Source organism: Emys orbicularis, chromosome 17 (genome assembly GCF_028017835.1).
Source record: "Emys orbicularis isolate rEmyOrb1 chromosome 17, rEmyOrb1.hap1, whole genome shotgun sequence".
Taxonomy (NCBI): Eukaryota; Metazoa; Chordata; order Testudines; family Emydidae; genus Emys; species Emys orbicularis.
This window is the reverse complement of record NC_088699.1, coordinates 7100376-7113874: the sequence shown is the minus strand read 5'-3', so window position 1 is coordinate 7113874 and position 13499 is coordinate 7100376. Positions and strand designations below refer to the sequence as shown.

At 37.9% G+C, this 13499-nt stretch overlaps 1 protein-coding gene across 1 annotated transcript in view; it reads left to right on the top strand.

Moving 5' to 3' along the window:
• The window catches only part of PPM1D (protein phosphatase, Mg2+/Mn2+ dependent 1D), a 38016-nt gene extending 28680 nt beyond the window's left edge, over positions 1-9336 (top strand). Inside the window, exons 4-6 of the mRNA XM_065418286.1 lie at positions 449-639; positions 1443-1685; positions 8198-9336. Coding sequence (XP_065274358.1) covers positions 449-639; positions 1443-1685; positions 8198-8752 — 989 coding nt within the window. The 3' untranslated portion in view covers positions 8753-9336. The remainder of the gene's footprint in view (positions 1-448; positions 640-1442; positions 1686-8197) is intronic.
• Positions 9337-13499: the final 4163 nt, after the last annotated feature.

Sequence of the window (13499 nt, the reverse complement as noted above, 5' to 3'; positions counted from 1 at the left end):
AGTAACCTCTAAAATCACTATAACTGAAAGAAATGAATGGGGAAAATCCACTTTTCTCTCTTGCAACAGTTTTACTTAGCATATTTGACGTATTAGAGTATAGTCAGTTTCATTGTTTCCTATGTATTGTCAGTTTTTCCCTTCCTGAAAAGACCCTAACAAACATCAACAGGAAGTAGAGAATCTCTTATAAACATGTTTTTAAAATGAAGTAAAAAAATCAATCAATCAAAACATATTATTAAAAGAGTGGACTACCAGAAATGAACAATTAAAAAACCAACAACAAAAACTCGTAAGTAGAGGGTCTCACTAAGGGAGTTGCATTGATAGACTTTACAGGCATTTCACTGAAGGTTGGTGTTGAAGACTGCTGTAATAAGGGGACAGTGATGACCCTTGACTGACTATTTTTTTTAAACATTTTCCTTGTTTTCCTCCTCCCCAGGTGATCTGTGGAGCTATGATTTCTACAGTGGTGAATTTGTTGTGTCTCCTGAACCAGACACTAGTGTATATACGCTTGATCCCCAGAAGCACAAATACATTATCCTAGGCAGCGATGGACTGTGGAACATGATCCCACCTCAAGATGCTATTTCTATGTGCCAAGATCATGAGGAGAAACAGTATTTTATGGTGAGGGCATGTTGATGTTGTCAACTACTTTAAGATAACATGGTAGCTGTTAACTCACTTTTTTGCTGTGTTACTCTATTGCAGTAACATATTCCTTAAAAGCATATGCAATTGTGGCATCATTGAGTGTTATTACTTAATTATACTGCTACAACATACATGGAGCTATTACAGTGATGGTAAACTTACTGGGATAGCATATGTTTTAGTCACAGGTATTTTTAGTAAAAGTCATGGACAAGTCACAATAAGTAGGTCCAAATACAACTTCAGTTACCTTTTAAAAAAAATTAGTAAAATGAGTTTCCTCCATGTGACATCATCATGAACAAAGTTTCACTGTAACTGGTGTTTGCACAGTAATTTATTCAAACAGTTTTTGACTTCCATTCTGTTTGTCTGTTTGCTAGATGCAGGTTTGTCTGAATTCTGATGCTTTAGCACCATGATGTAGGGTACGTCTATACTTACCTCCGGGTCCGGCGGTAAGCAATCGATCTTCTGGGATCGATTCCGGAAGTGCTTGCTGTCGACGCCGGTACTCCTGCTCCGCGAGAGGAGTACGCGGAGTTGACGGGGGAGCCTGCCTGCCGCGTGTGGACCCGCGGTAAGTTCGAACTAAGATAGTTCGACTTCAGCTACGTGAATAACATAGCTGAAGTTGCGTATCTTAGTTCGAAGTGGGGGGTTAGTGTGGACCAGGCCGTAGAGGTAGAGAATTGCAATCTGTGCCATATAATTTCTTCACTTTATGATCACAGTAAAATGGTGATGGGTGTTCTGTTTTTCCTTTAAACATTAAGGGAGAACACAGACAGTCTTGTGCCAAAATGCTGGTGAACAGAGCACTAGGCCGGTGGAGGCAGCGCATGCTTCGTGCAGATAATACTAGTGCCATTGTAATCTGCATCTCGCCGGTGCTGGACAATCGGAGCAACTGGGAAAATGAAGAGGAATTGTATCTCAACTTGGCAGAGGGCCCCTGCTACAGCAGTCCTGATATGTGCATGATGACACCCTCCCGCTGCTGTACCCCTCCTATCAAGGTAAATTATTTAGAATTCCAAACCATTCCAATTTTAAGAATGAAACCCACAAAATGTATAGCTAATTCCTCCATCCACCTCCTGCTTCTCGCTAAGAGAGGCAGCCTTCTTATGTGACTTAGAAAGATCATACACTTCTCCTTTTATCATATGTTCTTCAGTTGTTTAGTCCTGGGAAAATAAGTCAGGAATGTAAAGTATGAGCTCTGGACTTGGGGACATTCAAAGTCTCTGCGTAATCTTAAAATCTTGACACTTTTTGAATTACCAGTCGAATGCTAACAACTGCAATCTATAATGATAGAATGGTGGTTGGTGTATTTAGTTTAAAAAAGGTCAGTATTTAAATTATGTGTACAGCATTCTTCCTGATGAGTAGTTGAATTTCCCCATCCTACATAAACGGAGAAAGGATTAGTTGTTTTAAGAGCACTTTTATTTTCAGGTTGGGAGAGCTTATCTGCATCTATCTGTCAATTTAAATTTTCTTCATTAAAAGAGACAGCCTTATTTTACAGGGATCTTCCTTTGAATTAGAACCTTGTCCATTAACATAGAAGGGAGGTTTTTGGAAGATCTTTACCATTTTGTTGTTAGACTAGGGTATAATTGTGAGTGGATGTTTGTTTCAATAATTGCCAGTTTCCGCAAACTTGAATAGCTGTGGTGCTTTGATGTTCTCTAATGTCGTTGAATAGCCATCCTTTAGGCAAAGTAAAATTGAAAATCAAAGATTAGGATGAGAGTACTTAACATTTGGTTGATATAGAGACAGACAGCTAATAAAACAGCAAGTGGGGTTTTTTCCATTCAGTAGCAGCAGGAGAATGCATGGGAGGAACCCAAAATCCGCTGAAAAAGAGTAGCAATCCCAAAGTCTTCTGTGGCGAGAGATTATCTGAACTGTAATTGTTCCTGTTTTTCAGTCAGTGTTTTTTTGTGTACAGCTTTTGAATTATTTCCAGCCCTTGTCAAGTAAACTTTGGGTCATGTTGATTTGAAAATGTCCCAGAACTAGCATTTAAAATAAGTACTCTAAATATCCCCCCGGCCCTCCGTAAATAAATGTAAATAAATTCAGTACATTCTGTGTGGTGTAGAAATCTGTGCTCCCAATAGTCAGACCAATACCAAAAAGCAATGGAAGCTCTAGGTCAAAACTTCAGAAGAGGAGTGTCATTCCTTTCATGGTCATTTTCAAACTGCCCTTCAGCTCTCTGGTGGGGCTGCTAGGTTGCTTTTAAGGGACTGCAAATCCCCTCCTAAAAGTCCTCCTTACTGTTTTGGAGTATGCAGCACACGTTAGAACATTTGCCTTGATATGAGTCTTTCATCTGGAAGGTAAGTGCTAAACTGTTACTTTTACCAGTTCAAAGTGATGTTTAGCACTGAGATGAAGGTAACTTTTTATTTTGTTTTAGGGATTGTCTATATAGGGAAAATAACTGGAATAGGTACAGCAGAATAAGCTATATTGCTATAGCTATTCCGGAATAGCTCCCCATGTGGCCAGAACACACTGTTCTGGAATAAAAGTGACTTTAATTAATAATTAGTAATTATTCTGGAATAAAATTCACTTTTATTCCAGAACAGTGTGTCCACACAGGGAGCTATAGCAGAATAGCTTATTATTCTGTAGCCATTCTGGTCAATTTCCCCATTTATACAAGGCCTTTATGTCCTCTTTTTCTTAGCAGGGCCCTGATGGTAAAATTCAGTTGGCCACAGGCGTAGAATGGTTACCATTAAATCTGCTGGTTCCATTTTTAGTACACTTTTTCCCCCTCTTGTCCTGCTTTACAATTTTATTTTCTAATTTTAAAAATATTTATTTTATTTAGGATAATTCATTCCTATCCCACTTGATTTCTTTTAAAACTGAAATGAATACACAGCTACCACAAATAAAATTTTTAGCGTTAGTATAGGTTGCTGTTTTAGTAACAAATACCATCTATTCTCACAGAATCCGTATAGAAGTGGAAGGAAAGGAAAAAGTGGAAGCAGGAAGTGGAAAAAGAGACAGAGAAAACAGGGCAACTGTCCTATCAGAATAATATTGAAACATTTAAGGAAAAACAAACATCTCTAGACAGACTAGAATAAATGGAATGACTCTGCATCTGTGTCCCTTTGTGTATTTTTGTGAAAGCCCAAAAAGGAGCTTCCCTATGTGTTCAGGTCACTATTCTGGGTTGACTAATAAGTAGCTTTTTTGCAATGGGCAGGGGAGGAGCTTTTCATTTCAGTGAGACGCAGTAACGGTGAGAAGAGCAGATTTCCACACTCGGGTTAATGTAATGGTTGGCCAACCGGGTTTTCCATTTAAATAGCAAATTGCTTCTAAATAAATCTTCTAGGTAAAATTCAAGCGCAGGCGGCACCTCTGACTCATTTTCTTTCTATGAAATTCAAATTACATTAAACCTAAAATTAACTAGCACGGGAACCAGAGCGTGGGTAAATGAAGACTGCATTGTGCCTTGCTTCAGTGATAAACAGCAGCCTTTTAAAAACAATTCAGTTTTGGAGGGAGGATTAAAATAGCTTATGAGGAACAGAATTTTCCCTACTGGTTCAAACCGTAAAAGTTGGACTTGTGCCCTCTGCAATGACTAATACCTGATCTTCCAGAAGCAGGCAACCCCCGCTGCCCAAACCATACATAATCCACCCAGTTTTATAATGCTGTACATGAGGAGCAGGGAAGAGAATTGCTTCCTGATCCCTGTGGTCATCATACTCTGGCCTTTTAAAAAATCCATTATTTGACTCTGAGAGTGAATTCTACCAGTATACAGAGTATTTTATACACGGTGGTATATAAAGTATTTTATTTGGTATATACATTTACCTGCTCTTCACTTAAAGTGACTGAGGAGTTGTTGTATTATGAGACCATGAGAAACTGATTGGTTTTTACTATGTCCTTCAAAATTTTAAATCTCAAATATTCAGTCTTAAATAGAAGTCATTTGTATAGATTCACAACCAATATTTTGGCATGCCAAGAAGTGGACAAATCCCTTTTTTCTAAGACGTATTTTTTCAGATCTGTGTCCAGTCGCTTTTAACCAGTGTGTTGATGACCTAACCTTTGCAGAAGTATACATAACTCCCGTAATGTTTGACTTTTGCCTGTATTTACTAATTCCTCCCATCAGAGTAAACGTTGCACTTTCACAATAGCCACAGAATTGTTTCCAAATAATTTTTCTTCTGAGAAATGTATGTGGGGAAATATTAGGGAGACAGCCACAGATTACATAATTTAGGGGGTTTAAAAATTGGAGCCTTGCTCCTACATGGTAATGTAAAAGTAGGGCAGGCCAAATTCTTCCTGGGATGCAGCTTATTTGTAAGAAATCATGGTACAAGAGTGAACCTGGGGAGGGGAGGATCCTAGATGTGAATATCCATTTGTGAAAGTGGTGTCTAGTGGTGGTCATATTATTGTCTTGAAATTCACTTATCCCACATGAGGAAGTGAGACGTCACACTAGGAATTCAGGTCTGTTTACTCCTGTAGAGCTTATTTCTGTCCCTTCTAAGTAAGAGTTCCTTTATGTAAAGAATCTGGCATTTTCATGTATGGAGAGAGACTACAAGTATTTATCTCCCATCTGAAAAACATCTGTCTTTGCTCCTGTTAATAACCATACCAGAAGGACGATCAGTATCACAATACCTAAAACCAGAGGGAAGTACCTGATCTGCATTAGCCAGATAGTTAATGCTTTCATGGATTGCAGTTGCCTTTTTCCCAGCCTGAGATCCATCATCAAAACTGTGCATGCTATGGGTGTTAGATGTCAGCCAATGGCAAGAGGTTACTGATGATGGTTCCTTTTTATTTACATTTTACTCCTGGGGATTATGTCTTGGGGGGAAATGGCTTGGCCTTTAAGGCTTTGTCTACGCTGGCAACCGAAGGACAAACCTTTTGTCGTTCAGAGGTGTTAAAAAAAACAACACACTCTCGAAAGACAAAAGTTTTGCAACAAAAAGCACGTGTGAACAGTGCTTTGTTGGCAGGTGCACTCTCCTGCTGACAAAGCTACCGCCGCTCATTGGGTGTGGAAGTTTTTTATTGGCAGGAGAACTTTCTCTCCCCAACAAACAGCTGCTACACTGCGTGTCTTTTAGCGGCATGGCTGTAGCGGCACAGCCATGTCGCTAAAAGGTGCATAGTGCAGACAAAGCGTAAGAGTGGAGAGTATCGATAAGAACAAACACCTCTGTCTGTTATCTTCAAAGAACTAAAGATGCATTTGTAACCTTGAGTCTTAACCATACTTGGGAAACCTGAAATTATCTCTGAAATAAAATGGAGGCCAAAGCCAAGTTCCTGAATTAATTAATAAATAAGAGTATCCCCTTGTTTCTGAGTCAGATCTTTTTGGTGCTAATTGTTACTGATTCATCCTTGAGATATTCCTAAGGTTTAAAAAAGAAAAAAACTCTCAACGATTTCCTATTGCTGTCAGCAGCTGATTGCCCAGGAATGAATTTTGACTGGTCCACACCCTCCGTGTTTTTTTTTTTTTTTTCCCCCTTCTCATTACCCCACTCCACCACAAATTCCCTTGTACTCCCTCTCCTAATTTTTTCCATTTTAGTGCCCCAAATCATTGTGTTGCTGCAGCTATCCATATCGAGCAAGGCTATTGGTGATGAGAGCCATAGCGTGAGGATCTTGCATAGCAAGACATGCCAGATTAAAAGTCTAACAAAGAGCCAGTCTCAAGAGTATAATTGAGCCTGTTAGGCAACAGTTCACAAAGGACCTCCGAATGTGTAAACGACATGGGATTTTGGGTTGTCACTAGAACTGAGTGAAAGAATAACTTCTAAAGTACTGTCCATAAATATCTGTCATCAACTCTATTGACAAATTCAAACTTTTGAGATGCTATCTTTTTGTTTGGTTGGTTTTTGTGCAATAACTATCTAAATTTGGTTTACATTGGGTCACCAAAGATTAAAATAATCTTTCAGTAATGTCCAGGTTTCTCACTGGAAAAAAAAATCCCTTTGATACTCCAGACTGTCTTTTGAAGTGTGTGGTTGGGTTTTTTTTTTTTTTTTTTTTTTTTTTTTTTTTTGAAGCTTAGAGTCTAATTTTTCAGATGTGTTGAGCAACTACAGGCCCCTTTGACTTCAAATTGGGCTATGGTTGCTCAAGGTCTGATTTCAAAAATACTTAGATTTTGAGATCTCTTGTATTATTTCAGTGCGTTCAGTTTCAAGTGCAGTAACCACAGGTGCATTTAGTTTGCAGTATAATACAGTTTCTGGAATAAGATAGTCATTGGGTTATTGTCCTTACATCGGTAATACATAAAATGATGTGGCCTTGAAAAAATGCTTTGAAGGTCTCTCATTGAATAACCAGGAATTTCTCCACAATTTGAATCTTTTAATAATTGTGTCAACATTTACCTGTAAAGGGCACTGCATAAATAGCAGTTTTTACAGCCCTCCTGTGAAATAGTGAAGTCTTCTCTGTTTTCCTGAGGGTGAAATTGAGATAGAAATGACTTACCGAAGGTCACAGAGAGCAATGAAGTCAGGAGTAGAATTGGGGAATTCCTGGCTTCCAGTGCATTATACCACACTATCTCTCTTCAAATTACAGAATAACTTTGCTGTGCAGAAAACCGCCAAATTTACTTTGCTGAATAACGAGCATTTTAAAAGGCCAGGGCCTAACTTTTATTCAGTCTTCCTCCAGTTGTAAGGAATAAGTGTGTTACTTAGCTAGAAGGATTGGAAGCAACAAACAAATTCAGAGGTCAGTATAGTATTGTCCAGGGGAGGCCCGTATTCCATCTCCTTGTAAACCATTAGAACTCCTCCAGCAACAGAGCATTGCTTCAGGCACCTGATATCTTGTTCAGCAGTAACTAGAAAGTCTAAACGTAATCCAGGTCAGGAGAAAGAGCCTGACAATACTTGGCAATTCAAGGACATTTTTAATCTTCAAAGCACTTTGCAAACAATCTCACAAAACATCGGAAAGAGAGCAGTAGCATTTTCATTTTGCAGAGGATGCTGATGAAGAATGGGAGTGCACGGCATTCACTGCAGACATCCTTTTCAGTGTTGGTATTCCAAAGTAATGAAAGATGCAAGTAGGTCCCAGAGTTCGGTGACTTATTAACTTTACGCCAGTGAGAATGAAAACACGTATGCCAACTAAGGCGAGACAGGTCTCTGAAAGATCTAATGGTAGACCTGTCCTCATAGACTTACTGATGGAAATTAACATACTTGTGTAAGGTTGGAGGGATGAAACTGGCAAGTTTAGATTCAGAGCCTAAACTCCACCGTGAAAATGTTCAGGTGTGTTTTGCATCTGGATCTGGAGTTAGACCTGTCTCCGAGAAGCTTTAGTATATGCTGTCATGTCTAGTATCTTTCACCCACATACTTTAGCCATGGTCTGTGGTAACACAAGTGGAATAATGATATTTATGGATAAATAATTCCTTCTTTTTTAATCCCAGCTTCTAGAAGAGGATCTATGGCCACGTCTGAACTCCTCTGAGCCTGTTCCTTCTCTCATGCATAGCAATGTGATCTTGGATAAATATTCCGAGCTGTCCAGTGAGATTGCTAAAAGCAGTATACCGTTGGCGGTAGCATCCTCTAGGGATCCAGGCCCACAGGAGGAGAACTGCAGCAAAACACTAGCTTTGAGGATTCATGAATCTTATAGCAATGGCTTGTCAGTTACCCTCTCCCCTTCCAACTCAGCAAATTCAAGCATGGACCAAAAAAGCTTAAAGATGTCTCCTAATGGCCAAACAAAATCCCAAGAAGCGGAGAGGACACCTACAGGAAACTTTAAACGGACATTAGAAGAATCTAACTCCGGCCCAGCTTTGAAGAAGCCAAGACGTAGCCTGAGTCGAAACATTAGTGTCCAGCCAGAAAGCCTGTCCACAACTCCACAGTGCAAAAACTCAAACAAGCTCAGCATGCGGCGAAGCCTGAGGGGGCAGAAGAAGCTTGGCAATTCGCTGTTCCACCAGACCAGGAAAGCAGTATGCGTTTGCTGAAGGGTGTTTGTGTGAGCACAGTTTGGTCTGATTAGAATTTTGAAGTTGGTGCAGAAATTTGAAACTCTTCCTGTTTATCTTTTTTTAAAGTAGAAAACTTTTTGGTATCGAACAGCTTTATTCTCAGCCTTGTACTGCTTGTATTATAACTGTGAATTTTGTAGATGTGTAGGGTATAAGTCGCTGTAAAATGTGTGTAAATTTGTACTCCTTCATACAAATGTAGTCTTTTTTCCCCCCCTTGTATAATTGTTACAACAGGGCTAAACCTTGTTTAAAAGAAAATGTTTAATCTTTCTTGTTAATTTACTAAAGTCATGAATTTGTATAAGCTTCTTGTGATGAGAATTTCACAACTTTTTAACTGAAGTAAATTATTAAATAGAATGGAAGATATGTATTTTCATAGTACTATACGTTCAACCCAAAGTGTGTCTTTTAGAGAATTACTCTAGGCCTATTTTTTGTTTTTTAAATTTTAGATTTCTCTATTCAGAAATGAAATGGAAGCAGAGATGTTGTGTTACTTTACACAGTTCAATATCAATTTCTTTATCTTAATTAAAATACTATGCAGTATCTTATTCAGTTGTATTTTTTGTAACCTTAATCGTCAAAGTATTTAGCAAAAAAAATGGTGTGGTTTTTTTTTTTAAATTTCTGAAAACCCCAACTCATCCTACAAAGCCATTCTCATCCCCTGTAGTAATTTATGGCATTTTATCCAGGCATTTGGTAGTGGTATTCCTTTTAATATATGTGCCCCATAAAGGCATTTTTTATTATTCCACTAACTGATGGTACTGCTAATTCCTTTCCAAAGTAAGTCATCAAATTATTTTATGATTTACAGTTTTCATTATGTGGACCCATATGTACATTCACCTAAATAAAACAAGTGAAAACTTGCTCGGGGTGCCTTTGTTCTTTAAGTATGTACAATGTCTTACGCTCAAATTCTTTAAACACTGTGGTTTTGTGTAATTGTGCAACTATTAAATGGTTCCTTCCCTGTCTTAAAAAAACCCCATTTTTGTTAAATGGTTCCCAATTCTACACTTTATTTAAAAAGGGGGGGAGGGGTAGATAGTGTGATGTGCCACGGAGAGGACTTTTGGAATGAGAAATACAGACTTGGATTAGAGAAGTCTACTGCTTCTCTGCATGCTTTGTCTCCCCCCTGCCTGCCTCCGCAGGAAATTTTGATCAGGAAAGATATGCCCACCTGATTTTTGTAGTCCCTATTCAGTGCTTCAGAGGGAGATAAAGAAACCTAAAAGGTTTATGCCAGCATGGTGTTGGGGAAAACTTGCTTGACTGCATACCAATCTGTTCATCCTGTGCATGTTGAGTTTAGAAAACAGACTGATCTAATGCCATTTATAGTACATACATACCTTTATAAAGTGTCCATAACTGTTGTTATGCAGGATGATTTATAGTAAAACATAAATATATCCTGAAAAGCCATTGGTATCCAAATAACTGTCCTTCCTACCCCACCACCTACTCCCAATCTCTGTAACAGGAATACTGGAGATATCAAGATTCTTATGCACTTTTGCTCTTACTACTGTATTTCTCCATTCTTAAATTCTAGAGGCATGTCCATCCTTATTTTCAGCAGAGGGTTTTGCTTTCTCTTCCAGCATCTCTCCTTCACTAACCAGAGTCTGGTTTTTATGGGAGAATCAGTGGCATTTTGCAGGGTTTTGATGTTAGAGCTGCTGCTTCTGCAAATACCCACTATTTGTGAAAGTTTGATGTGCTTCAACTGAACACTATAGAAACTAAGTTGAGCCAGACAAAATAGAAGGGAGGAAGAGACTGTAGGTTCTTCCTCGTGTACACCTGTCACAGGATCTGGAATCATCAACAAGCAACTCTATCTTCCATCAGAGCCACTATCAATTTATTACATGGGAGAAGGAAGACGTCCAACTCTTTTTTTTTTTGTAAGCAAAAACTCATTAAGTTTGGTCCACGAGTGAAACATGGCTAAATGAGTTTGCCTTTATTTTTAATTATACTGCTGTGGCCAATAAAAATGACTTCAGAGTCCATTGCTCTGCCTTGATCTATAAGGATCTTAGCCACTCAGAACAAGATGAAGTGTTGTATGTTATCCCAGTGGGCTGCAATTCAACATGGAAAATACAAGATTTATGCAGTCTTCCATTTTATTCAAATTATGTGCAGTTTTTCAGAAACAAAGGCCTCAAAAGCAAATTGAACAAGTTAAAAACACGGAACTAGGCTTATTTCTGTGTCCTGTGGAAAGTTTCAAAACAGCTCCTCTTTATTTGGATTATTTAAATTCAATTAAATGTAACTGGTCAATGCTTAATCTTAAATATTTACGCAGTTTAAGACTGTTGACATTCTACAGTGTCTTTTGACAGAGCAACTCAAAGTGCTTTACAAATTAATCCTCACAACACTGAATGAGGTAATTACTACAGCCTTTTTCAAAACATTGTTAGTATACATATTTTGCTAGCTCCCTGCTCAACATGTTAGTATTAACATGGTACTTTGGGCTAAACTTATTGAGTCACTAACAATACTGGTAGTGCATAGATTGACTGGATTTCTGGTAATGTATAACTCCTCAGTTGACAGAATTTTACTGTATTTGCATTTTTCAGTTGGAAGTTAAGATCTGTATTGTTCCTGTAATGCTATATAGAATTTTTAAAGGGACATAGGCAAATACAGTGTTCAATCAACCTGCTTTATTTAAACAGCATATACTAGTGGCGGGCACTTGACTTGATGACTTAAGTCCCTTCCATCTTTAATTACTATGAAAAATTAATTCTATGGTAATGTATTAAAATTCTGTCCTGCTATGTCTTTCTAATGCATTTGGAGTTAATTGGGTTGGCCTTTATTTCTCTCAAGGTCTGGTTGGGCTGTGAGCAAGAACTTCTTGGTTTAGAAACCCAGTCTGTAGAGTGTTTTCCCTGAAGGTGTCCACCAAAGCCTGTTTGTCTGTGTTTGAGCAGTCTTTCAGTTTGGTCAGTATTTTTATGATCACTTGACAGACCTTTTTTTCACTTTTTTTGTGTGTGTTTGGGGAGGCATGTTTTTCTGAGCTGGTCACTTCTGTCGTCTAGTTTCTTTAATCATTGTGCTTGCTTTATCTTTATTCTAATTTATGTTTTGTGGTGCAGAACATTCCAGGTACTGGTTTGGCTATGGACCCAATATACACTATGGCATTTTATACTGAATGTGTTTTGTGTTAGGTGGGTACGTTATGGTCAGAAGGCTCCTACACGTGACTTGCTTTTAAATGCTCAAGGAAAAGGCCAGTATTCTAGAATTACATCAATGGCCAGGATTATATTTTTGGAACCAATTCTTTAATACTGGAACAATAAAACCACAGGCTAAAATTAGCTACCTACATGTTACTATGGCTACAGAAACCCCAAATGGAATCATAGGCTTTCTGAAAATGTATAATTCTCTTTCATCCAATAAATGTAATAACATCTCTTACAGATATAAATAATGTATGGTCTAGGTTGGTCCTTAAAAGAAATTATTTCTCATACTATGGGATTGTAACCCATGATTAACAGTTTTTACTAGCGATCATGATTTTTACTGTTACACAGAAATTCATACACAAAAAAGCAGTTTTTAACAAGCAATCGAGTAGTTATATTTGACCTACTGATCTATAATATTAATATTAACTGCTGGCTTTAATTTTGATTCTTGCTTAGTAAACCATTTTTAGTTAAATGAATAACTGCATTTTTTTATCTCTAAATTTCAAAGCATTTAATAGTTCTACTTAGCTGCCTATCTGCTATGGAATTCAAACAACTCTTCACCACTCTACAAACCTGTAAAAGCTTGTAGTGAAAGATTGGTGAAATGTTCAGTCTTTTTAAAAAGACTACTTTTTTCCCCCACAAGAAAAACCCGGCTGTAACACATTAAGAATTATGTGAATCTCTATCACAAGTTACATGCAAATATACTGAAGAAAAAAGACTTTGTATACACTGGCACATGTTCATTTTTTTCTGACTATATATGTTGAAGCAAAATTTGAATATACCATCAAGCACATGCATTCAGGTAAGTGTGACCTCTTTTCCCTGACACCCTCTTTCCCCCCCCCCCCAGATGTCATCAGCTTAATGTCTGCTTTCTTAGTTTTGAATAAAATAAACAATGAGAATTATTTGAAAGGAAGAAGTATAGTACAAAAAAAACTTGCAATTGCAAATGGAGATTCCCCAGAGCAATCATTCCCTACCATTTTTTAAAATTTATTTTGCTTGCTACTGTAAACTGGCTAGAGCTTACCCTTTTCTCAGCTTTGCCTATTTTGATGTCATTTGTCTCCACATAAGTTAATTAGTCAATCAGGATAAGGAAAAAATAAAATTTACAGCTGACAGCCCTCCTTAAGTGGCAGCACTAAATCAAATTAGGCCTGTTGAGTCATAGCCTTCAACCATTTTTCATTGTGAAACAAAATTATGTGCAAGGAGGAAGTTATCTGTGTATCAACTAGTGGTTTTAGGGTGTGTGTGTAATTTGTCACCATTGTGCCGTTTAACCTATTCAACCAAAAACTCCAGCTCTTTTCCTGTAAGGCAACTCTCTCTCTATTGTGGGACAGCTAACAGATATAGGAACTTAACATTTGAACATTTCTTCAGGCTGGCAAGGAAGAGTCCTTGTATATTCTAACTCCAAACGTACCTAATATTGTTCTACA